The sequence below is a fragment of the Lissotriton vulgaris genome, chromosome 9 (genome assembly GCF_964263255.1).
Source record: "Lissotriton vulgaris chromosome 9, aLisVul1.2, whole genome shotgun sequence".
Classification (NCBI taxonomy): domain Eukaryota; kingdom Metazoa; phylum Chordata; class Amphibia; order Caudata; family Salamandridae; genus Lissotriton; species Lissotriton vulgaris.
Window position 1 is genome coordinate 674,504,699 of NC_141697.1, and position 27,209 is coordinate 674,531,907.

Below are 27,209 nucleotides of genomic sequence, written 5' to 3' on the forward strand. Positions count from 1 at the left end.
GCAGGCACGACGGATTACAACGGGGGCAAAGGCCTGCGTTAACTACCCTTCACTATCTGCAAAGAGAGAGTACTTCTAAGAGAAAAGGGGGGGGGGGCAGCGTTCAAAGCACATCAGCGTGCATAAACACGAAAATGTTTTTACCTATCACGTACTTGACATTTGACAGCTTTTGATATTTGCTATTAAAAAACCATTGAAATTCACTGAAAAAACCATAGGTTTTAGCCCATATATAGTTAGGGATTAGCATTTACAAAACCTTATTTTACTCGCATAAAACCATTGAAATTCGCATATATAGTTAGTTGCGCTAACTATATATCGCGCACCCGCAATCCACTGCTGATGATGTCACATATTACATCATTCATGACATGGTCAGTGACATCACTGATGACATCACTGATGACATCTCAAATGACATCACTGATGACATTACTGATGACATCTCATTTGACATTACTGATCACATCACTGATGACATCATTCATGTGATTATACGATGAACCTCTTCAGACTCTGATATAACCTTAGATACACTCAGTGTAAACAGACACTCACAGACTGTCACTCATCCATGGAGTTACTCACACACCTAGTCAGTCATGCAAAGAATCAATCACACCTCCATTTCCTCAACTATACAGTTATACACACCTTACTTATTCGAACATATACTAACACATATTTACTCTTTTATACAATCCCTGATACAAGTTCACAATGATCCATACAGCCACTCACACATTCACTGGCTCTTATGCACAGTAATTTATATATGTGAACTCTCACATGTACTGTGTTTTACATATGTACTTACTTTGACATGTAGCACTGAGATATCCATTCACTCACCAATACACTCGTACACAGTCAACCACCCATACAGCTGTTTCCACATGCAGTTTTGAACCCATAGATCTAGTGAATCAACTGTTCGCACATGTATGCACAGAGTCACACACCTCCCAGCCACCCCCACACACACACTCACTCTCCCATACAAATATTTGGACAACCAATCAATAACCCATACAGTTACTCATATAGCTACTGATCAACACATGCAGCAGTTCATAGAACAACAGATATAATGATGCACAAATTAAGATAGTTTAGTCACTAACCCATGCACTCAGTGAGACACATTTAATCACTCTCTCATACAGTCAGTCATGCACCTACTAAATCCTTCATCCAGACACTTATACATCCACTCATTCTTCAATATGTAAGACATATTTTAACTTTACAGAAACAGACAGCTACTGGATGATGTCATCAGTGATGTCACTGACCATGTCATGAATGATGTAATATGTGACATCATCAGCAGTGGATTGCGGGTGCGCGATATATAGTTAGCGCAACTAACTATATATGCGAATTTCAATGGTTTTATGCGAGTAAAATAAGGTTTTGTAAATGCTAATCCCTAACTATATATGGGCTAAAACCTATGGTTTTTTTCAGTGAATATATATATATGCATATATATATATATATATATATATATATATATATATATATATATATATATATATATATATATATATATATATATTAACACCAAAATGAAAGAGATCCACCACAGTGTTCCAGAGTTACAGAGTTACAGAATTTACAAGGTCTAGTAAATCAAACTTTTTTACAAATCTGCGAACAAGCATTGGCATGTTAATCAAATTTGACTTTTAGAAACTTTTTCCAGTAAAACTTTGGTACGTATCAATGTGGTTATTTAGAGTTACTTCAGGCGGTCAACTCCAGCAGGGATCGAGTCAGAGGGACCAGCAAGGTCCACGAAAACAGTTGCTTTGTCCAGACAAGCAGTCGTCAGTTCAGTTCCAGCATCAGTGGCTCCTTGCTATTGACCTCTATGGAGCATTTATAATGCAAGGGATACAGGATGATGAAGATGCTCAAGGATGCTGAAGATTCTATGCAGTCAATGGAGGTCTTTCTGGGTCTACTCCTCCATCCACAAGTTTGGTGAACTGATCCTGGCCACAGAGGTTGACGACCCTTGAAGTTCTCTCGAGCTTGGTAGAACTCCAGTTGCCAATGGGCTGCCAGTCGCCCGGTACAGTACAGTACCTTGCTTTCTGGGTGACCTATCTTCACTACTATGACTCTCACAGGTCCAACCAACTCAGGGGAAACTATTGAACACTGGATCGAGAGCCCCTGGTGTGCACGACAGCAAGGAGCAGAAATTCAGGCATCTGAGATACCAACTCACTCCAGCAGACTTCTTCAGTTGTTGTGGCCCTGTGCTGCAAACAACTGACCCTTGGAATCTCTGGCTTAAACTGGGCTCAGGAGTCGACTTCCCCATGAGTAGAACACAGCAGCCAGTGTCCCTTCTCCTTTGCTAGGTACCAGGTTTAGCAAGTGCAGTTCACATCAGTGTAGTTTCACTTCGCCGGGTCATTGGTGCAGAAGGACAGTCCTTCTTCGGTCCTCTTCTCCAGTCCAATGACCTCTGCATTCTGGGTGCCAAGGGTGCCTTTTTTAAGCCCAGAAAATGCCCTCAGGGGCAGAGGTTTGTAGAGAAATATCTGGAAATCCTTGTGGGTGAAAGTCAAATATACAGTAGAAGGGGCATATGATCAAGAGATGAATGAAACAAGATGTTAGATGCTAGTTCTGCTAAGGGTAACCAGGTAGCCCACAGTTTTGTTGGTTTATAGGGTAGTGGCATATTGTTTCGAATAGTGATTAATTCTCTACGGCTATCAGTCCGGGGATGATGACTAGTTGATTTAAAATTGACTGCTCAGTTGGTCAATCAAAATGTTCCAAATTTTCAGATGAAGGGCAGGTTGTGATTAGCATGCTTCAGATTTGGAGCTGTTGTGAAAACATTTTTCAAATGGTTGAAGGCTTATTGCTGTTCTAGTCCTCAGATGAAAGATAAACTTTTTAGTTAATTACACAACAAGTGTAACAACAGTGGAAAAAGAAATTGCCATAGAAATTGGCAAAGCCTAAAAACCTTTGTACCTCTTTTACAGTGCATTGAACAGGCCAATCAGCCACAGCTGAGACGTGTTGACGGTTCATGCTGAAGCCAGAGCTTAATTTGTAAAAGAAAAAGTGTCATGGACCTCACCAGGAAGCCACTGCTACATATACCAACCATTGCCCCTACCAGCACTGTCAATGAGAATACCAGCACTATTGCTATCCATCACACACTTACAAGTGTGACAATTCAGACCGCTCCAGGCCCACAAAGCTGTACAAATAGCTTGGGCGGTGAGGATGAGTCATTTTTAAAGTATATTGAAACCAGCTTGTTTTATGCTGATATCTAAGTTAGGCGAACAGCCCCACCACGTGGCAGACTGTCATAAGTACCAGTGCTGCCAATTAAGTGTAATGCCAATCAACAGAAAACACCGGCTCAAATTACGCACTGACTGAAGTCTAATCAGGCAAGATAAAACCTAAAATGGAATGGGTGTGGTCTCAAAATATGTTCATACAGCTTGAAAGCATAATCATGCAGTCTCCTCCAAAATTCTTTCAAATGCTGTTTATGTTCCTCCAAGGGTTGTGAAAAAATAGGGATATCATCAAAATATGCTATAATGAAAGAGAGATTTGGGTTAATTGAAGAGGGGTGGTGCCATGCAGGTGACAGTAGAGAGTTGCACTTGGAAAAGGTCATGAAAGTTCAGGGGGGCTCTTCCAGTAAATTTGGTGAGGAATGGCTGTTGCACTAGGAGAAGGTTATAAAAGTTAATGGGTGCTCTTCCAGTAAATTTGTTGGTCAAGGGATTACTCAGTGAATATTTCAACCTGTAGTTCTTTTCTGAAATGGAGAAAGGAAGTGGCCTGGCTGCCTTAAAATGAGATGGAGTTGTCCACCCTTTTTCTTCTTGCAATTCCTAGTTTCTACTCTGGTGATGTTCTACTATGTGTGACGGATAGCCCTCCAGACATCTTATTCTTCGACAACAAAGTTAAGAATGCCTTGGGTCCTGCATGTAAGGGGTGGAGATTAAAATGTGAAATGCAGACAATCATTTGAATGACTGATCTCATCTTACCTAACTTTTCTTGGGACTTGAAAGTTAGTCACAAATAACAAGCCTGGGTGAAACCTATCTCCTGCATGGACTGCTCTATGTGGGCCATGATTTATTGTGTGGCGCGCTATTCTGTTAGTACACACCGTCATAAGATCTATGAGTATCAGGCACTATCCAGGGGGCCAAAGGGCTGACTTGGGTCACTGGGTCTACTATGTTCCTACAAACTGGGCCATGTGCACTCTTTTGACATTGACTCTTAAAGTTTCGAAGGGCAAACAATCAAAGGCATCTCTGGGAGGTAGAGTTGGTGGCCAAAGCTCAGAACTCAATAGTCAACCAACAGATACTTTAACATAATGTCCAGTCTGATGCTTGTATTTTAGCAAGAAAATAAAGTGCTTTCATTTTTACAGCAAAAGAAAATACTACACAATTCAGTCGAGGTTTCAAGTACAGGGTTGTAATCTAAGCTATGCTCCTCAGCGAGACTCTACACAGCCTCCTGTACTCTCCTCCCTCTATAGGAGTTTGCTAATATCTACAGTGCCCGATAAAGATTGGGTATCAGAATTAATTAGGCTCAGATATTGTTCACAATGGATTACCCCACTGGTGAGATGCATGAATAAGTGCAATGGCCTTCACTGACCTAAGTTCCATTGGACTAAAGTCTTAAATTTGTTTGGCAGATATTTCTTCAGGCTCAGTCCTTTATGTTGATCACAGGTGGGGAACATCCTTTACAACGCAACTTTTACCACGCAGTGCTGTTACAACGCAGGTTTTACTACGCATACCATTACAACGCATTACACTGGGCGGAGCTCTAGGATAAGGAATAAGTTTAATTTACTATCCAACACCTTCCCTAGTGTCCACGGGGACTGGAGTTGGAATAGTAAATTAAACTATTCACTATCCAGCACCCCAAAGTGTAATGCGTTGTAATGGTATGCGTACTCTTTTTAACTTTACCCTGCCCTGAGCACACCCCCTCCTTCACTCTCCTCCCCTCTCTTCCCCCGACTTTGGGGCTTTCTGAAATGATTTATGAATGTATTGTTAATTGGTTGATACTGGGTATTGAAAAATAAATATCAATACTTTCATTCGGTAGTTTTGATTTTTGCCTACAGAGCTGATAAAAGTAAAAATAAGCTTTGGTTGTAGTGTATGGTATACATAACACTTTTCCCTTGCGGGGACCCTCTCTACACATACCATATAACGCCCAGGTCCCCGCGACTGCATGGGTTCAACCCCCCTTCATGTAACGTCCTACCAAGAGCAAGCTGCTGGATGGGATCAGCAGAGGAGACCTGCTGGAAAGGCACTCATCTTCAGCATTGATGGGCTCACAGGCCAGGTACCGAGAGGTGCTCAGTCACTGCAGATGCAGCTTTCCTGGCTGTGTGCACAGTCACGTCAATGAAAGAAATCTAGGCCAGATGCAGATGGGCACTCAGTCACTGAAACTGCACCCTTCCATGACAGGCACGTCTTCAGCAATTTCGGCTTCTGACCTTCGACAAAGGTGAGGAATCTTTCCCTCCAATCATCAGCAGGGGCAAAACCAGTCTCTTGATCACAAAGCACGATGCTAGACAACATGTTGATGCTTTGCTGAGTTAAAGACTTCGGACAGCTCACAACAGGAACCACAGAGAAGAAAAGGGAATTCATCACTACCTGGGTCACTCCAGGCTTTGCTCTTGGAAAGCCTTGGAACTGCTTCAGCAGGACATCTCACAACAGAGGACACCGGTGACTTTGCTTCCTCTTTCAGCAGCTACCTCTGGGTTTTTCTCATGCTGGGAACATGCGGGGCTTCTCCTCCTTAGCAGGCTCTCTTCTTGCATAGTCAGGCACACTCCTTAATGCTCTCAGCAAGAAGTTGAGCTTTTAGGTGCTGAGATAAACCCTCAGCTCCCCCAGCAGAAGTTTGAGACCTGGTAATGTCCCTTCACATCTGGGAAACTGGCTGTCAAGCACGCCAGCCCTTGTCACACAGAGGCACCTTTGGTACTTTGCAGAGCACTTCCTTCCTTGGTCATGAAACTTGAAACTGAAAAAAAGTTGAATGGTTAAGGTCCCATTTTAAATCCATTTTCCAGATCAGCAGTGTAAATCCACTATCTAAAACCACACAGGTTGTTTTTTAGACACAAACTTTGTTCTAGATGATAGCTTTCATGGCAAACAACAGTGATACTGGCTCCAAACAGGAGTGCCCAAAACAAGGACACAATGAACCAAGAGATTTCCGCACCATGCTGTCATCAGCCACTTTGAAGCAGTAATCAGGGACATGCAAAAGGGCAAGCCTGCCCAGGAACTTCCTAACATTGAACAACAGAAACTGCAGTCCAACCCCTTGCCCCTACCATCTACCAAATGGAGGTGTTCGGGATGAACTAATGAGCAGCCCTTTGATAACAAGACCTCAATACATTTCTAAGAGTATCCCTGTCCATCCCAGTTCACTTCAGTGTATGGATCTTCACTCTTCAGCCACAGGAATGCTGTTAATGCACTTTCACTATCTGAGTGTCAGACCCGTTCAGGAGCAACATGGCAGTCAGGAGCTACTTGTCCCCAACATTCATGGTTGAGGTAATGTGCCACTGATGCTCTAGAGCAGGGGTCTCCAAACCGGTCTTGGAGGGCCGGATCCATGCCAGATTTTTAAAATAACTACATGTATCTCAATGAGGATATCCAAAAAATCTGGCATGGATCTGGCCCTCCAGGACCAGTTTGGGGACCCCTGCTCTAGAGCCTGTCCTACTATGGCCCAGCAAATACGATCCCCTCTGCACTTGACAATCAGAGAAGTGAGTGCAAGCAGTCAAAGGCTTCTCAGGGAAGCAGTATGGGGCAGCCCAAGTCAGACGTCAACAGTCATCCAACAGACACAATAGCTTGTCTTTAGGAAAAGAAATCAAGTTTTAGTTGCACAGCAATACCAAATACTACACAGTTAACGTATGTCACAAGCCTGGGACCTTGGTGGCTCTTCTTCCTTGTGACCCTATACTCACGGAGTCTCCTTGCACAAAACCCTCCCTAGATTACCCCTAGATGCCTTATACCCCCGGTAGTTATCGATAAAGAATGAGGCAGACTCCTTCCTCTCTCCGCAGGCTGGTTTCTAGGCACTTACGGAGGCCCTCAACTCTTCCAGCAGAAATTGCAGACTCCAGGTGCTCTCCACCCACCTCTGGGAATCTGGCTGTCAGACAGACACCAGCCCTGATCATACAGCAGTCCTTGAAGAATCCGAGGAGCACTTCCATCAATGGTCTTAAAGAACTTGGGGTGATTCCCACGTTTACACTCGACTTCTAGACTGGGGATGTAGACCCAGTGTCACAAGCTTCAGCACAGGTTTGGAGTCTTTCTCTTTTAAGCTTTCCTTTCGGGTTGCTCTGCAGGTACAGCCCTGGTGTAAAATGTCCCTTGTCATGGAGGGTAGCACTGGGGCTGTCTCTAGACTGGAGCACCCACAACAGGGCACAATGAAGGGTGAAGGATTCTGCACCTGGCTCTCATCACCCTCTTTGAAGCAGTAATCAGGGACAGACAATAGGACAGGCCTGACCTAGAAACTTCCTCATCTCTCACAACAGAAACTGGAGGCCCCCCGCCATTGCCCCTGCCATCAAGCGAATGGCAACGCTCAAGGAGAGCCAATCAGAAGCCCCTTGTTAACAAAAGATCTCTTGTCATTTCTAAAGTTAGCCTTCTCTCCGTCTTCCTCTCTTCAGCGTCTGGAACTCCAGCCACAGGAATCCCCTGTCTGGAAAAGCTGTCCACATCCTCCATCTTGTGCCATGTCAAGTTAAGGGTATACAAATAAATCCCGTCTTCAGTATTAAGGCGCGTGCGCGCACACACACACGCACGCACACACACTCCTACTTCTACACAAGTGCTATACACACACTGGACATACACAAAGGAGGCCAGCACAAGATTCTGGACATGCTCTCAACGGCACAACTTTACAGAAGAGGGGCCTGTAGGCCACACCCTCATGTTCAATAAATCACCCTCTCCATTGACCTAGGAAAATGGTCTGGCAATGCTAAAGGTTCATATAACTCCGTACCCTCCCGCCGGTGTTTTCAGTGACCTACCCAGGGCATACACAGTCAGTGGCCCTATGCCAGCTATGAGGGGACGATTGCGGTGCCCCTGGCGGATTACTGAACATGTTCAGGCCCTCGAGATGCAGAGACAGGCCAATCCTCTACACACATGCAAGTTTAGGGTAATAAGGGCCAACAAAAAGTTAGGATGCCAATTTCGTATGCATTCAAGCAAAATGACGCTGCTATCCAGCGGGTGCTCGTGGAAGGCGGGGGGGGGGGGGGGGGGGGGGAGGTTGCCAGCACCGAAGTCGAGATGAGGGAGACATCCGTAACTTCAGACACTTTACCATTCTGACTTTAAAACACTGCGATTTCTCTTCAGCGGGCGAAGTGACGTTCCCCAAAATAGGGTATTTAAAGGAAACCCACACATGACCGAAATCCTGAGACAGGGCACTGTATTCAGCAGCCAGGTTTAGTCTGACGTCCGGGCACAGGAGAGCTGTGTTCCTCCCTCTCCCTCCAGTCGTAGCCTGGAGGTGGACTGTACCTTCAGTCCTGGAAACGCCCGCCTGGGACTGGAACACCAGAGGGCATGACAGGCTTTCACATGGCATAGAGCTCAGCTCGCGGCGCTCAGGTTATAGGCAGCAGGAGGTGGGTCCCAGCCAACCTGAGCTTCTATAAAGACCTGCGTGCGTTGCAGCGCCGCTCCTGGGAGAGAGTGAAGTCAGCTGGGACCGGGTGTGGAAGACACGAGTCCCTCGCCGCCTTTTGCCGGTGGCCCGACTAAAGAAGGCTGTCATTCACATGGAACACCCCGAGCTAGCAAGTCCGAATTCTCCCAAGGAAACGACTGTTCAGTAGCACAAGGCCCACGCTTTTTGAGTTATCCGTACTGCAACGCAAAAAATATTCTTGAAGTTTCGGACGAAAAAAACAGGACCCAGCATTTTCCTTTCTCTGATTGCGCCGTGGTTGTTTATTTATTTGTCAACTCTCGTACTCTCCGGAGACAGCTGCACAGAAAAACTGCGTTTTTGGAAGGAGTAAATAGGAGAAATTGCGCCAGACGGAAGAAATAACGAAGATAAAAATTTCTCCTGGCACCAAGTAACGAAAGTTTTTTAAAACTACTTCATCACCCAACAACAGCTTTTGGAAAGCAACGTTTTTTGGATTTTCACTCGTGAACAGAAGGCCTGGAGGCCTTTGATTGTTGCGTACCAAATATTTAAAACATTAGGGATTCTGGAATGCTGGGCTCAGTGAAAATGGAATCGCATGATATACCGGACTGGAATTCGTACTATGGGGAGCAAAATGAGGTAAGACACGGGCAAAAACTGAAAAAACGTGTATAAAACAAAATTTGTTTTTTCTACTTTTTTTTCCATGAATCAAGATACAATTTGGATACCAGAATAGACAACGCTCAATTTAAATATGGTGTGGTGCCGTATATATATATATATATATACTCTTGCGCGCATTTTTCTTTATAAGCTTCCCAGATGCAGTGCTGACGAAGTGGCGGCAGGTAGCTCGTGCCAAGCGCGGCTGCTGCTACGTGGAAGTGGCGGAGATGCATCGACACGGGGCTGGCTGTGGAACCAGTATGGCCGACACTGTTTACGCACACTTTATAGAGATGGGTGTATTGCAGAGGTGCCGTTTTGGCAACGGCGAGTGAGTTAACAGTTCTTCCATAGGGAAGCAGAGTGTGCATAATTAAAGGTAGTTCGTTTAGATAATAAATACCGTGAGCTGGTATGTTTATTGGCGCTTAGAAACTTTTGCAAAGTTAATGTAGTGCTGGTGACAATTGAAGACTGAAACCATTGGGCCTGCAGTTTGCCACAGTACAGTTAGATTACTGGACAGTGAAATGTACCTGTGCAATGGTTCCGTGCTCCGCCCTCCAGACTACCAATCCGCTCAAACCTCGTACCCTGCCATCAATGGGAGCCCCTCACACTTTGCCCCGGTGCCGACATGCTTACCCTACCCATTCGCGCGAGCTCCCCACACGCCACCCTGTTGTACAAACTCGTCACACAACACAGCGGTGTGGCCTCGTCTGCTTGTCCGCCACTTCTGCGAGTACCGATGTGAGTTCCTCACTCGACCCGCCAGTTCTACCTTTTCGCAGAATGAACCAGTGCCGGCTGCTCCAGGGGCGCATCCGTGGGTCGGAGGGCAGGAGGGAGTGCAAGGCTGACATGGCGTCGGCGTCGAAGCCAGAGAGACGAGTTTAGGGAAACGTCTGGGCTCTGAGTGCGAGACTGGCGCAGGTGAGGAGGCGGCAGGGGGTTCACTTTCAGGTGGGTCTTCCACTGGGTTTGATGAAAGTCTGTGAGGGGCAAGATGGCGAGTGAATATGAGACAGTGGCCTGTTGTAGGGGCTTCAAAGGCCTGTGGGGGTCGCTACCGGAACATCAAGATTTCAACATGGACCTGCCAACATAGCATGACCAAAGTATTGCGACCGCAGCTCCGTGGAGGTAAATATGTTGGAGTATACCTGGATGTAGAATCCTTAGCTCCACGTGTATGTACCTCCACTGTATATCCTGATATACAACTCATGTGGGTGCTTCGGGAGAGCGCAAGGTAGGCAGAAGTAGACCGCAGTAGTTAAGAAGAGACAGGACGAGAAAGTGGGCCAGCAAGAGGCCTGGAAGGAGAAGCATGGAAAAGCTTTGACAGTGTTTATAAAAATGATATGTCCTGTAGGAAAGTATTAACGCATTGCATCAGAGAAGGCTAGAAAGGTAGAAAAGGTGTCTGTCTGAGAGAAAAGGTGAGAAGAAACTAGGGTGGGAGAAATCTAGTGGAAACAAAAAAAGACTGTACCAGAACGAGAAGCGAGACTGGGGCCGCTGGGTGGCAGAGAGAGGGAGGCATGGGTGAGAGCAGCAGTGGGCAGACATTCGGTGGCCGGTTTATGTTATCTGACAGGGAACAGTCAACAACCTCTTGTATTTTATCATTTGCTGGTCCACGGATTTAGTTGTATTCTTTTTTCAGCTTTTTACAGGGCGAGATCGGCCCAAGGTCATTGGAGCGCTGTTTTTTTTTTTACATAAGGTCAGATTCTTTTTTAGGCACAGGGGGTAAATCCCTTCAACCCCTAAGAGCAAGGATGTCCCATGAAATAAGAGAAAGGGGGGAAAGTAGGGAAAGAAGGAGGAAGATCAGGTGAGCTTTGACATCCAGAGAGACAGAGGAGTGGACAGACACCGGCTAGAAGAGGAGAGATGCAGCGATAACGAGGGGAGAAGTTGAAATGAAATGAAATGAAAAAGATAATTTATAAAGTTCTGAGCTGAAAGCAGGGGATATATACAGAGAGGAGGCGAAGGAAGCCAGCATAGCTGGATAGAGACAAACATAAGGGATAAGAGAGTGGAGGCCTGGAGGCGAGGAAGAAGGTGGTGAGGTTTAAGAGGAGAGGAGGAGTGAGATAAGTAGTCATTTGGGGGATCTAGGGCGGGTATAAAGAGAAAGAAAACAACAGGAAAGGCAGAGGGTAAGCAAGAGAAACAGAGAACTATCTCATGAGAATTGAAACTTGAAACAATGTGAAGAGCGGGAAAGAGAGGAAATGGATGATAACGAGGAGAGATAGGATGTCAGGTGGAGAGACCAGGGCGGGGGAGTCAAATAAATAAGCTGAGAAGGGTTGAGGCAAAAAGGACTAAGCTTGGTTGCTCTAAAGGCTTTTTAGAAAGGAGAGCTGATTCGTACACAGGCCCTCTGAGGGGCCCTCTGAGGGGGTGAGGAGAACAGAGCCACACAGAGAGGCCCTGAGAGTGGGTGAGACATGACTCACACACAGGCCCTCAGGGTGAGTGAAGTGCACAGACTCACACACAGATCCACTGAGGGGGTGACTAGGGCTGAGCCAGACAGAGGCCCTGAGAGTGGGTGAGAAGAATTGACTCACACACAGGCCCTCAGAGTGAGTGAAGACCACTTGCTAACACACAGATCCACTGAGGGGGTGACTAGGGCTGAGCAGACAGAGGTCCTGAGAGTGGGTGAGAATTGACTCACACACAGGCCCTCAGAGTGAGTGAAGACCACTTGCTAACACACAGATCCACTGAGGGGGTGACTAGGGCTGAGCAGACAGAGGTCCTGAGAGTGGGTGAGAATTGACTCACACACAGGCCCTCAGAGTGAGTGAAGTCCTCTGGCTCACACGCAGATCCACTGAGGGGGAGAGGAGGGCTGAGCCACACAGAGGCCCTGTGAGTGGGTGAGAAATGACTCACACACAGGCCCTCAGAGTGAGTGAAGAGCATTGACTCACACACAGGCCCTCCGAGTGAGTGAATACTACTGGCTCACACACAAGTCCACTGAGGGGGAGAGGAGGGCTGAGCCACACAGAGGCCCTGAGTGGGGGTGAGACATGACTCACACACAGGCCATCGGAGTGAGTGAAGAGCACTGACTCACACACAGGCCCTCCGAGTGAGTGAATACTACTGGCTCACACACAAGTCCACTGAGGGGGAGAGGAGGGCTGAGCCACACAGAGGCCCTGAGTGGGGGTGAGACATGACTCACACACAGGCCCTCGGAGTGAGTGAAGAATATTGACTCACACACAGGCCCTCCGAGTGAGTGAACACCATTGGCTCACACACAGGCCCTCAGATTGAGTGAACACCACTGGCTCACACACAGGCCCTCGGAGTGAGTGAAGACCACTGACTCACACACAGGTCCTCCAAATGGGTAAGGAGGGCTTATCAATAAACAGGCCCTCAGAGAGTCGTAGGGAGGTCTACCTCATAAACGAGCCCCCTTGAGTGGGTGAGGAGCGCTAACACAGGCAGGCCCTTAGCGTGGGTGAGGAGCCATGACTCAACACAGGTCTACAGAGGGGGCAGGGCTGACCCACAACGCGGGGCCTCAGAGAGGAAGGCTGGTTTGAAGTTTGCACACAGTCTCAGTGGCCAGGTTAGACCGAGGATTTACCTACTCAAGGTCCTGGAGGGGGCGTAGGGGGTGGGGGTTGGCGAGAGGAGACCTACACAAAGCCTTCAGATGCCAGATGGGGAGGCAGCACAAGGGCTTGGGTAAGACACTGCACTATAAGGTTAATCATTAACCCAGCACTTCTGCTCCAAACAAACATGGGAGAAAGGAGGGGACCGAGGAGGGAGGGGCAGGAGATAAACACTGCTCTCCTTTCAGATACACCTGGAGCAGGAACACTCCCTTCCAGCCAGGGCTTCAAGTGGGATGAAAAAGGTGTGTCGGGGGGGGGGTCTCTAAAAGTGGCGTGGCTTATGTAGTTAAGGATGTGGATTAAACATACAAACTCATTTTCTGTGATTTCCATAGTGTGCCACCAGGCCGGTATTTTGATTCCTCTCTGAGGTTGAACACAACTAACACACGCATGGAATATATTGGCTTTGCCAGTGGTTGTTGGCTTCCAAGATAAATAATTTACAACGATTTTGTTCTAAGTAATTTGGAAAATATTTTTGTCTCCACTTCTGGTCCATCTGTATATCTTACACCTCATCTCTTTCCTCATTAGTACTCTCCTGAATGCGTTCCTGGCATTTCCTTCACTTCACCACCCCCAACCGCAGAACACACGCACTGACCTGTAAGAACTGCATTGTCTTTTACTTTCACCATGTCAACATATTGAAAACTGAGTCTCTCCCTCACACACATTTGCACGGAATCACAACTGCAACTGACATACGGGATCATTGCTCTGTGCACTCTGCAGAGAGGCCAAGGATTAGATGACCAAGTATTCTGAACACTTCTTGACCCCTAATAGGCACTGGGAGAAACTCCCACTACCTTCAACCTCAACTCCAGATCTCACAATTGTGGCCCATTATACACACCTGGAGGTGACCCAGTATAAAGTATGCACTGCACAAGGGAGAAATGTGCTCCTCGAAAAGAATACAAAAACCCAACATCCTGGAAATATCAAACATGCTCATGGAAGGCAAGATTATGGTAAACATTTGAAATATAAGCCGGACTAAAGCGCTGACATGGATGATTTTAAAAATGTATTATATTCAATTGTTCAGAAATCAAGACGTGTTTTTAGCAGCATATTTAAGGACATGAACATAGGGCCCAATAGGGACCCGTTTCATTGTCCATTTTGAGTACTGCTGGGTCTATGACCCGGAGAGACCAGCCTACTTAAAGCCCTGCTTCTATCCAATATATGTCTTCAATACAATAGAGGTATTGCTGCTGGTTTACCTCCCTAAAGTTTACAACCTTGAGAGATCACCGGAGCCTACATCTATAGAAGACAGTCATAGTCTGCTCCTACAGGCAGGCTTCATATCCAGCTAGCCAGACTCTCACTGCATGCCCCACACCACAGTCCGACCCCACAGCCTGCATCACAGTCACAACCCCACATCAAGACACGCAGAACCTGCAATTCTAGCCAGAACCCCCCAGCTTGCACCCACAGACAGCCTCCTAACCCCTGCATATCCCTGTGACAAGGCTCTCTGGCTAATCAGCGCCCTAGGGAGACCCTGACAGCCTGCACCAGAAGACAGAGCAACATAGCCTGCACTGATATACTATCTCCTCTGGCCTGCACCAGAAGCCTTACTTCCCCGTGTGCACTCACAGCCTCGCTCCCAAGGTCTGCGTCCCATGTCAAATGCCATAACTTGCAATGTATGTGGGTTCCCAGCCTGCACCCCTGTAGTAAGACTCCTAGGACCTGCAACCCCTGCCACACAGCAGCAACTTGTGCTCCCTACACAACTTACCACTGTCCTCATCACTAACACGTTTTATAGTACACACTATTGCCAAAGTGAATATTGTCTCTTCCCTAGCCAGGCTCTTGCTACCTACCCCTAACCGCCCTCCTTGGCCTGCAGCCATTGCCACCTTATTTGACTTGCAGCACTAGCCATATCTGTTGATCTTCATGCCACTCTATAACCCCACAGCAGGCATCCCAGGCCAGGCATTCACAGCCTGCACCACATCCAAAGCGAATATCGGCGGCCCTCCTAGACAAACTCAAACAGACTACACCACTAGCCAATCTTCTTGGCCTGCAGCCTTGGCCAGATCGCCTGCTGAAAGCCAGACACCCCTACTCTGCACTCCATGTCAGACTCCCACGTCCTGTAAGCGCCGCTGTACTCCCATGGGCTGTGCACCTAGCCAGACTCTCATGCCACAAACTCTGCCAGCGCGCCCACCCATCTTTTGGGCCTACAACCAGACCCTGTGCCACCTCAGGTTGCAGGAGTTCAGAGCACAAATATCTTCCCTGAACAAGACAGCTCTTAACAAACCTTGTAATTTACATCAGCTACACATAGTTTGCAGCCATCTTATTCGTTGCCGTTTTTAAATACTATCGTGCTATGGTATCTGCCAAGTAAACAGTTCTCCTTTGCTAACATGTCAGCAAAAACGTAAAAAAATCCCCCATGCCATGTCCAACCAACAAGAGTTCTCGAATACAACCTTCCCGATTCATTCTCCTTCCAGTAGAGGTTCTTTCAAACTGATTCTGTTTTACAGGTAACAGAGTATAATGTTCAGCGGGGCGGGCACAATGTAAGACTTTGAGGGAAAACAGGAACACTGTGTTACCATAAGGGCCTCTCACAATTTAAATGGACTCCGTTCTGTAAGTTCAATAAGTCATTTCATTTCATTTACCAAATAAATTTGCAATGATAAACTCAAATTACAAAATATATGTCGTTCATAATTTAAAACATGCAGAGTACACGTACAGTGATGCTTGATTTTTTTCGGTAGCTCTTGCTTCCGCCATTTTAGCGCTCTAAATAAAAGACATTTCCTTATGACGCACTACCCATTTTAGTTATACACGACTTAGAGAAACGCCGCTGTGCAACACGAATTAACTTTTCCTTCCGCCGGAAATGATTATTTTTCGAAATGTCATCATTCACGAAATACATGTTTATTGAGCGTGGTCCAAGAGGTCCAGCTGCGAGCGGAAAGGGGGAGGTCGAATGACAGGTGGTGCTTCTAGACACCCTGGCAGGGCTGCGGCAGAGTCCCCACAAGGGACTGGCCCTAAAACAAGTTTGTATCTCAAATGTCAGCCGTACGCAGGCACGCACAGTGGCGCGGAGCTGCCTCAGAGCTCACGAGGGGCCTCTTCACACATCTTATCCTGACATGTAACCTGAACTCCTATGTCTTGGCGCCTAGAAGACAATCGGCACAGCTGACTGCAACAGGGGTAGATGAAAACAATCAAACTTCATTATTTTAGAAATGTCACCCGCAAAAATCATTTCTGATTGTATACGTTTGTATGTGGACAGTAAACGCGTAAAACTATTGCTCCGTGGCATATTGCCGACCTGGGCCACAGAAAGAGAAAACCACCCGAACAGAAAGGTGATCAGCAGAAAAGAAGCGTCTGGAGCTCTCCGGAAGAGACAGCCTTCCTTGCGGCTACAGTGTGCAAGGATGGTTCCAGTGCTTAACTTGTAAAATAAACAATGTTTGCCAGAGTCTTTCTTAGGAGCCCTTCATTGCCAAATGCCCGGGTTGCCGACCACCAAGGCAGCCTGGTCTAGATTCCACCTCATGCCTCTCTCCCACCACCTTACACTTGTCTTTATCTCATTGTGCGTGTTCTTATTCAGCCGTCTGTTCACTGTTTTATATCTTTCTCTTCTTCCGTCCTTTTCTGCCTTCATCTCTATTGCTCTTGGTGAAAGCCCGAAGAAAAAATTAAGATATAATTCCCAAAACTAAGTCAGTGCCACCACGTGCAACCACCGGTACAAATTAAGTACTGGAAAGTTTGATCCCTAGGGCACTGAAAGCCGGCCACGTTAAGGCCCCACTTCCATCCCAATCCCGCACAGCGGATACGCTTGAAACGGTGATTGGCACAGGGGGCTGATACATTTGCCAGAAATAATAGTCCATATACTATAAAAGGTGCAGTGGGGCTTAAATGACCCTCTGCTTTACAGCAAGACAACAGGCACCTTGCGCGCGGAAGAGAATGTACCATATTTCGTCAGTTACAAGGTGCAAGAGTTTTAAACCGTTGCAGGTTGGCAGTTATGGACTCAAGTGTGGCCAGACTCACGCTTTCGGCGTGATTGATGCGTGACAGTGTACAGTATTAACTACACTCGGTAACCAGGGGCAGGCGGGACGAGGCGGCCTAGTCGAAAGTGAGCGGCGCTGCCAGGCGTGCGGAATACAGCGATATGCAAAGTTGCAAAGCGAGTAAATAAAATACCTTGGCTGACTATGTGTGTACTGTGCTCATGCAGCACACCCACCTTCTATCCCCGAGCGCTTTGAAACGGTGGTAGGATAGCAGAGTGGCGCCATGGAAACCGCACTTTAAAAATAAATGCAAATACTGCGGAACTCTTTCTTGCTTTGTGCACGTGTCTCGGCACATATGGGAGCTATGTGCACGTAGGTGCAAAGTGAACGAATAACTCCAGTATAAACAATGTTTACACCCAGTACTTTAAGTGGGATGAAAAAACTGGGGGTTCTCTCAAAGGGGCCTAACCTATGTAATTAAGGGCGTGTCTTAAAACATTTACGTTGAAAATCTATACTTCGGACAGTGTGCTGCCTCACTGGTGTTTTGCTGCTTGTATCCATACATCCAGATGTATAACACAACAAGTAACATTACACCTACAAGCCAGCAATATTGTCTTTGTAAATGGTTGTTATGTGCATAAGAAAAATAAGCAAAAACGATGACTTCCTTGTATATAATAACGAAAATGTTTCGGTTCTTGTGGGCGAGTTTTTGGTGACTTTCGAGCTAAGAAAGCAGGTTCGAGGCTGACCTCGGCTCAACATTCTGTGATTCAAAAATGAACATGTCGACTTTGCGCTATATAAAACGAGCAAGAAAGTATATTAGAATTTACATATAAGCAGTGAAGAATGGTGCTACTGCACAGTTAAGGTTTTTTTTTACCCTGAGGCACAATGGACAGCCTTCTCAGGGACCCGTTTGAGATCTGCCGGTGCTGAGCACCGGCAGGACCCGGCCCACTCAATGCCCTGTTCACACTCTTTCTCTCCTTCTCGCAGTCTGCAGGTGTTATTGAGTGATACGATTTTGTTCACTCGGTATTAAAATGCACGCTGGAGTTAGCATTGGTATTTATTTAGCACCAGTCACAGCTTGGCGGTATTTTTCTGTGCAAATCTGGGATCGAGCGCAAAATCCGCTTCTGATTGACACGAAGGCTTAAACGGGAGTATGTTGAATCATAACCGTACGCCGGTAATAATAAAAAAAGACGTACACAAGGAAAAAGGCGCAGACACAGGCACAAGCGCACGTGGCGATATGCGGACGAGCCGGCGTGAATTAGGGAATTAAATATAAACAAAAACTGGAACATGGAACGGTTCGATGATTCCGGAGGAGACAGAACGGGCGACGCCCGAACGCGGTAAACAGAACCAGCCGCCCCTCTGTGACCCTACCTGTCCTCAGGCTGCGTCTTCTGGACAGCAGGGTCGTCCATCCCTGACTGCCTGCATGAGGGTGAGCGGGCTCCTCACAGCCAGAGACATGGCAGCACTCTCGAAGGGGCATCGGCAGGCGCTGCATCACTGGAAGTATTTAAGTAGTAACGGTCAACCAGGTGTAAAATAACACAACATGAAATGTATGCTGTTAGGCTACAAAAACGCGACATCTCCCAAAAAAGTCTAAGAAACTTCATCGTGTCAGGGTCCAATAGCAGTGACAGAGAACTGCACACGAAGTACTTACTCTGCTTGCATTATGCAGTACTAACATGGCAGTGCTGTTTTCATCTCATTCTAAACCAATTAGACCTGTCCTAAAAATCTACAATGCTAAGGTGGGAGCAGCAGTTCTTTATGGAGCTGAACTTTGGGGGTCCAGTAACCTCACCAAGTTGACGGTAGCACAGAACAAATTTCTCCGCAACATTACTGGCTTACCTATGTCAACCCCATTGATACCTTTAAATTATGATTTAGGATTTTATAGCTTTATGGATTTGGCCAGGTATAGAACAGTGGCCTACTGGAGAAGGCTATGGGTAACACCAGAACTCTCCCAATATGCCCAAGGCTTCCTAGAAGTGAGGACCCTGGATACTGGCTGTAAGATAGTTTGGATGAGAGAAGTTAAATTCTTATATAGGGCACTTGGGTTATCTCATTTGTGGGATGATCCTCTAAATAATGTATTTCCACCTAAAAAGACACTCCGTGAGCTGTATTGGTGCATGCTAGAGATTAAGTGTTTTAGGAATCATAATGATCGTTCCTTTACTCATGATTACTTAGAACTCAAGCACTCTCCGGCCTTAGAATCCTATTGGGACTGGATCACGGTCCCAGGGGACCGGAAGAGGTACCATCAGCTGAGGGTGGGGACACTACCTCTGAATGCCCTAACAGCGAAGTGGAATAAGGTACAAACCTCAAGGTGCCCTTTTTGTCCGGATCATAATGAAAACATTGGACATGTGTTGTTTGCCTGCCCTGAATATAGAATGCCTAGATGTTCATGGCTAAAACCAATTTGTATCCAGTTAGGCTTAAGAACAGCAAACGAGGCTGTTAGGATTTTAAGAACAGATACCTCTCAGCCCGTTGTTATAGCCATGGCAAAATTCCTCCACTGGATGTGGATAATTCGGGCACGCAAAATGAGTCTGGAGTAACTGTAGGATTGCTACTGTCTGTCGTTATTGTTTGTGCTCATTTGAATTGGTAATCTGTATTAATCAACGATTAATCATGTACGCTGCTTAAGGAATTGTTATTTTTCTATTTTGGTACTATGAATTTAGCTTTTTAGACTTTTTTTAAGAGAAAGGAATTGGTTTCCTTTATTTTAATAGAGATTTTAAGATTATGTAAAAATGTAAATAGGATGAGATAGGGAGATTTTTAATTATGCTTTTTATTGTATCAAATCATTGTGGATCCTATAACTTCTGTGGGGTTGGGGGGAGGGGGTGGGGCTAAAAACAACAAATCTTTTTCTTTGTAAAATGTCTTTTATGATTGAAATATATCGAATAAAGACTAATTAAAGTGAAAAGTGAGTATGTTGAATCATAACCGTACGCCGGTAATAATAAAAAAGACGTACATAAGGAAAAAGGCGCAGACACAGGCACACGCGCACGTGGCGATATGCGGACCAGCCGGCGCGAATTGTTGAATTAAATATAAACAAAAACAGGAACACAGAACGGTTCGATGATTCCGGCGGAGACAGAACGGGCGACGCCCGAACGCGGTAAACAAAACCACCGCCCCTCTGTGGCCCTACCTGTCCTCAGGCTGCGTCTTCTGGACAGCAGGGTCGTCCATACCTGACTGTTTGCATGAGGTTGAGCGGGCTCCTCACAGCCAGAGACAGACAGCACTCTCGAAGGGGCATCGGCAGGCGCTGCATCACTGGAAGTATTTAAGTAGTAACGGTCAACCAGGTATAAAATAACACAACATGAAATGTATGCTGTTAGGCTACAAAAACGCGACATCTCCCAAAAAGTCTAAGAAACTTCATTGTGTCAGGGTCCAATAGCAGTGACAGAGAACTGCACACGAAGTACTTACTCTGCTTGCATTATGCAGTACTAACATGGCAGTGCTGGAGAAAGTTGACGCTGTTCGAACCCACAGCGGTGCCAACATGGCACTGCTGGAGGAAGTGTGCACAGCTCGAGTCTTACGGTGCAAACATGGCACTGCTGGAGAAAGTTTGCACTCCCCGAGCCTTACAGTACCAACATGGCACTGCTGGAAAACGTTGACGCTGCTCGAACCCAGCAGTGCCAACATGGCACTGCTGGAGGAAGTTTACACGGCTCGAGTCTTAAAGTACAATCATGGCACTGCTGGAGAAAATTAGCAGTGCTCTGGAAAAAGTTGACCCTGCTCGAAGCCAGCAGCTCCAAAATGGCATTGCTGGACAAAGTTTGTACTGCTCGAACCCAGCAGCTCCAACAATGCACTACGTTAAACAAAATTGCACTGCTCGAGGCTTACGGTGCATACATGGCACTGCTGGAACATGTTTACACGGCTCCAGTCTTACAGTACCAACATGGCACTGCTGGAGAAAGTTTGCACTCCCCGAGCCTTACAGTACCAACATGGCACTGCTGGAAAAAGTTGATGCTGCTCGAACCTTGCAGTACCAAAATGGCACAACTGTCGGAAGTTTGTACTCCCCGAGCCTTAAAGTCCCAGCATGGCACTGTGGAGGGAGTTTGCCCTGCCTGGGTCTTACTCGTCCTAGCATGGCACTGCAGTAGGACGTTTGCACTAAGCATGGGCGGAAAATCCGTTTCGCTCGCGGATTTTGCGGATTTTCGGTAAATTCGCAATCCGCGAGATTTGCGAATCTCCCGCAAAATCCGCAAATCCGCGAGCAGCGGATTTTGCTCGCACTGTTCGCACTGTTCTCGTGAGTTCGCGCCCCGTGAATAAGTGCAAAATTGCAGAAATACGATCTTAGCAAAACTGAAACTACTTACCAGGTTCAAAAGTTCAGGCTCATCATTAGTAGCCATTTCCTGTAGTGCTTCCTGAGGGGCCCCTCCAGAGTTCAGTTGCCAGTTGAAACTATTATGTGACCCTGCTCTGAACCTCAGAATAGTTACACATATGCCACAAAGGTCCTGAATTACAGCTAAGGGAGACAAGCAGGAGCCAGGCTGGAAGTTCAAATCCATTAATCAGCCCCTAATTCATTATTGTCAGTTGGGGCAGGGCAGGTGTTGTAACTAATTTTGCAACAATGAAAGCACTTAGCAAGTGCAAAAGATCACTAATCAGGAAGCACTAAGGAAGCAGGTGCCAGCTAAAAAAATATTCTGTGACACATTAATCAGCCCCAAATTAATTCAGGTCACTTGAGGCAGGGAAGGTGTGCTTGCGTTGCCACAATAATGTACACTGACTGGACAACCAGAGGGTGCTGTGAAGAAACAGAGGGTGGCATGGGTGGGCCAGAGGGTGGCATGAGTAGTCAGAGAGTGGCAGTGGTGACAGAGAGTGGCAGTGATGAAGAAGAGTGTCCCAAACAGGCTGGACACGTAGAAACAACAAGTTCGCGAAACTTGCGACCCAACAGGTAAGTTCGCAATTTGCGACATTGTACAAAACCCTCGCGAACTGGCAGAAACCCGCGCAAACACACAAAAAAAAATCCGCAAATTCGCAAGAATTCGCGGATTTTGCGGATTGCGAGTTCGCAAATCCGCAAAATTCGCGAACGCGAGATTCGCAAAATTCGCCCATGCTTAGTTTGCACTGCTTGGGTGTTACAGTACCGGCATGGCACTGTGGAGGAAGTTTACACTGCTCGAGTCTTACAGTACCAGGATGACACTGTGTCTTACAGTACCAGGATGGCACTGTGTCTTACAGCACCAAGATGGCACTGCAGTAGAAAGTCTGCCCTGCTTGGATCTTACAGTCCTAGCATGGCACTGCAGTAGGACGTTTGCACTGCTTGGGTGTTACAGTACCGGCATGGCACAGCTGTCGAAAGTTTACACTGCTCGAGTCTTACAGTACCAGGATGACACTGTGTCTTACAGTACCAGGATGGCACTGTGTCTTACAGTACCAGGATGGCACTGCAGTAGAAAGTCTGCCCTGCTTGGGTATTACAGTCCTAGCATGGCACTGCAGTAAGACGTTTGCACTGCTTGGGTCTTACAGTCCTAGCATGGCACTGCAGTAAGACGTTTGCACTGCTTGGGTCTTACAGTCCTAGCATGGCACTGCAGTAGGACGTTTGCACTGCTTGGGTCTTACAGTCCTAGCATGGCACTGCAGTAGGACGTTTGCACTGCTTGGGTCTTACAGTCCTAGCATGGCACTGCAGTAGGACGTTTGCACTGCTTGGGTCTTACAGTCCTAGCATGGCCCTGCAGTAGGACGTTTGCACTGCTTGGATCTTACAGTCCTAGCATGGCACTGCAGTAGGACGTTTGCACTGCTTGGGTCTTACAGTCCTAGCATGGCACTGCAGTAAGACGTTTGCACTGCTTGGGTCTTACAGTCCTAGCATGGCACTGCAGTAAGACGTTTGCACTGCTTGGATCTTACAGTCCTAGCATGGCACTGCAGTAAGACATTTGCACTGCTTGGGTCTTACAGTCCTAGCATGGCACTGCAGTAAGACGTTTGCACTGCTTGGATCTTGCAGTCGTAGCATGGCACTGCAGTAAGACGTTTGCACTGCTTGGATCTTACAGTCCTAGCATGGCACTGCAGTAAGACGTTTGCACTGCTTGGGTCTTACAGTCCTAGCAAGGCACTGCAGTAAGACGTTTGCACTGCTTGGGTCTTACAGTCCTAGCATGGCACTGCAGTAAGACGTTTGCACTGCTTGGATCTTGCAGTCCTAGCATGGCACTGCAGTAAGACGTTTGCACTGCTTGGATCTTACAGTCCTAGCATGGCACTGCAGTAAGACGTTTGCACTGCTTGGGTCTTACAGTCCTAGCAAGGCACTGCAGTAAGACGTTTGCACTGTTTGGGTCTTACAGTCCTAGCAAGGCACTGCAGTAAGACGTTTGCACTGCTTGGGTCTTACAGTCCTAGCATGGCACTGCAGTAAGACGTTTGCACTGCTTGGATCTTACAGTCCTAGCATGGCACTGCAGTAAGACGTTTGCACTGCTTGGGTCTTACAGTCCTAGCATGGCACTGCAGTAAGACGTTTGCACTGCTTGGATCTTACAGTCCTAGCATGGCACTGCAGTAAGACGTTTGCACTGCTTGGGTCTTACAGTCCTAGCATGGCACTGCAGTAAGACGTTTGCACTGCTTGGATCTTACAGTCCTAGCATGGCACTGCAGTAAGACGTTTGCACTGCTTGGATCTTGCAGTCCTAGCATGGCACTGCAGTAAGACGTTTGCACTGCTTGGATCTTGCAGTCCTAGCATGGCACTGCAGTAAGACGTTTGCACTGCTTGGATCTTACAGTCCTAGCATGGCACTGCAGTAAGACGTTTGCACTGTTTGGGTCTTACAGTCCTAGCAAGGCACTGCAGTAAGACGTTTGCACTGCTTGGATCTTACAGTCCTAGCATGGCACTGCAGTAAGACGTTTGCACTGCTTGGATCTTACAGTCCTAGCATGGCACTGCAGTAAGACGTTTGCACTGCTTGGATCTTGCAGTCCTAGCATGGCACTGCAGTAAGACGTTTGCACTGCTTGGATCTTACAGTCCTAGCATGGCACTGCAGTAAGACGTTTGCACTGTTTGGGTCTTACAGTCCTAGCAAGGCACTGCAGTAAGACGTTTGCACTGCTTGGATCTTACAGTCCTAGCATGGCACTGCAGTAAGACGTTTGCACTGCTTGGGTCTTACAGTCCTAGCATGGCACTGCAGTAGGACGTTTGCACTGCTTGGGTGTTACAGTACCGGCATGGCACTGTGGAGGAAGTTTACACTGCTCGAGTCTTACAGTACAAAGATGGAACTGTGTCTTACAGTACCAGGATGGCACTGCGGATGACGTTTGCCCTGCTTGTGTCTTACAGTACCGGCATGGCACTGCAGAGGAAGTTTGACCTGCTTGGGTGTAACAGTACCAGGATTGCACTGTGTCTTACAGTACCAGGATGGCACAGTGGAGAAAGTTTGCCATGCTTGGCTCTTAGAGTCCCAGCATGGCACTGCAGTAGGACGTTTGCACTGCTTGGGTCTTACAGTACCGGCATGGCACTGCAGAGGAAGTTTGCACTGCTTGGGTCTTACAGTACCGGCATGGCACTGCAGAGGAAGTTTGCACTGCTTGGGTGTTACAGTACTGGCATGGCACTGCAGTAGGATGTTTGCACGGCTGGATGTTTAGAGAACTGACAGGGCTCTGGTGAAGGACGCTCATATTGCTAAGCCCAACTGTACCAACATGGCCTGGGTCGGCTTCCACGGTTGGCCCCTGTCTGCCAAGTGGCAGGCAGGGGCTGCCCGTTTGCCACAGGGTCCAATTTTGGCTGGTAGTTGGACCTCCTGGCACATGAGCTGGCACGGGCAGTGTCTTAATAGGGAAGAGTAGCCATGATATTTATTAACAGGACAGGTGATGGCTATGCCACAATGTTGTTGAACAAGACGGTGATAGCAGGGTCCAAGGGAATATTTACCGACCTGGCACAGCTACATCCCCCAAACAAGACAATTTATCAAGACACAGAGTAGCTGTGGGTCACGAAGAGACAAACTGTCGATTAACTATGTGCCTGACATAAAGAGAATGTTGGATAAAAACACATATTTAGAAAATATACGTGAAAAAAATGTGACAAAAGGTCAAAAGGGTACTTTCTATGTGTGAAAAAATACCCATCAGTTCTCGACCGGAACCGCCCTTGTCATCATCTGGGATCCTTCACACCAAGAAGGGTAGATGTTACAACCATTTCAAAAAAGAATTTTCTTTGATTTGAACAATGTTTGTGTCCCAGTGAATTGGAAAGTATATGGGCTTGTGGTGACAACTGTTAAGCAGTGCGTGAATTTGAGTGAAAAAAATAAGGAATAAAGTGCCAGAAAAGAATAAAATTGGAGAGAAAAGAGGAAAAATAGTTTTAATTGGTACCTCTCTACTTCCAAACCAATTAAAACCAGTGTGATATAGTAGTTTAAACAACTAGCTACTATGTGTATTAACAGGTCAACATGTTTCTGCAGACTAATAGACCCTAATAGGTGTCCGCTGCTTTCATCAGGATCAGATGTCGCTACTGCTCATAAAAATGGTGAATTAAAAAATGGTGTATAAAAGATATCACCTTGGTATCCTAGGTGTAGTCATTCTCCTTGCTAATTTGCAGGAGAGAAAAGCTCCACCTCACCTGGCTGCGGCGCAGGTAAAATAGAGCACCGCTCTGACCGTCGGTACTCCGGGCGTACCTTCCCGACGCGGCCCAGAGGGAAGCCCGGAGTACCGACGGTCAGAGCGGTGCTCTATTTACCTGTGCCGCAGCCAGGTGAGGTGGAGCTTTTCTCTCCTGCAAATTAGCAAGGAGAATGACTACACCTAGGATACCTAGGTGATATCTTTTATACACCATTTTTTCATTCACCATTTTTATGAGCAGTAGCGACATCTGGTCCTGATGAAAGCAGCAGACGCCTACTAGGGTCTATTAGTCTGCAGAAACATGTTGACCTGTTAATACACATAGTAGCTATTTGTTTAAACTAATATATCGTGCTGGTTTTTATTGGTTTGGAAGTAGAGAGAGGTACCAATTAAAACTATTTTTCCTCTTTTCTCTCCAATTTTAGTCTTCTGGCACTTTATTCCTTATTTTTTTCACTCAAATTCACGCACTGCTTAACAGTTGTCACCACACGCCCATATACTTTCCAATTCACTGGGACACACACATTGTTCAAATCAAAGAAAATTATTTTTTGAAATGGTTGTAACATCTACCCTTCTTGGTGTGAAGGATCCCAGATGATGACAAGGGCGGTTCCGGTGGAGAACTCATGGTTATTTTTTTCACACATAGAAAGTACCCTTTTGACCTTTTGTCACATTTTTTTCACGTATATTTTCTAAATATGTGTTTATATCCAACATTCTCTTTATGTCAGGCACATAGTTAATCAACAATTTGTCTCTTCCTGACCCACAGCTACTCTGTGTCTTGCTAATATGCCACAATGTTTCCACATCCAAAACGCTGTGAGACAGTCAGGGACACAATGTATAACATTCAAAAAAGAGTTTTTGGAGGTGCTGCCCTCCTGGTATGCCCACACTGTCACGTAGGGTGAGGTGGTCACCGTGAAACAGGATTCAGGCCGACAAACCTGCAAGCAACAAGTACCGAAGTACACAGGAAAGTCTATAGGTTACTCAGGATGACTTACAGTTGAGAATATGGGACGGCTGCAGGCTTATCCAGGCTGTATTCTTCCTTTCCTGGACACTGACTTTGCGTTCAGATCCTTGACTAAGCTGAAGTACTGTCTTGAAGACTCACACTGTTGGGGTCCTGTGGCAC

At 46.6% G+C, this 27,209-nt stretch overlaps 1 protein-coding gene across 1 annotated transcript in view; it reads left to right on the plus strand.

Annotated features, from left to right (window-relative positions):
- The first annotated feature begins 8,694 nt into the window (after positions 1-8,694).
- FOXA3 (forkhead box A3) overlaps positions 8,695-27,209 on the plus strand; it is a 119,394-nt gene continuing 100,879 nt past the window's right edge. The window contains exon 1 of the mRNA XM_086938394.1: positions 8,695-9,468. Within this exon, the coding sequence (XP_086794520.1) occupies positions 9,397-9,468 (72 nt within the window). The 5' untranslated portion in view covers positions 8,695-9,396. The remainder of the gene's footprint in view (positions 9,469-27,209) is intronic.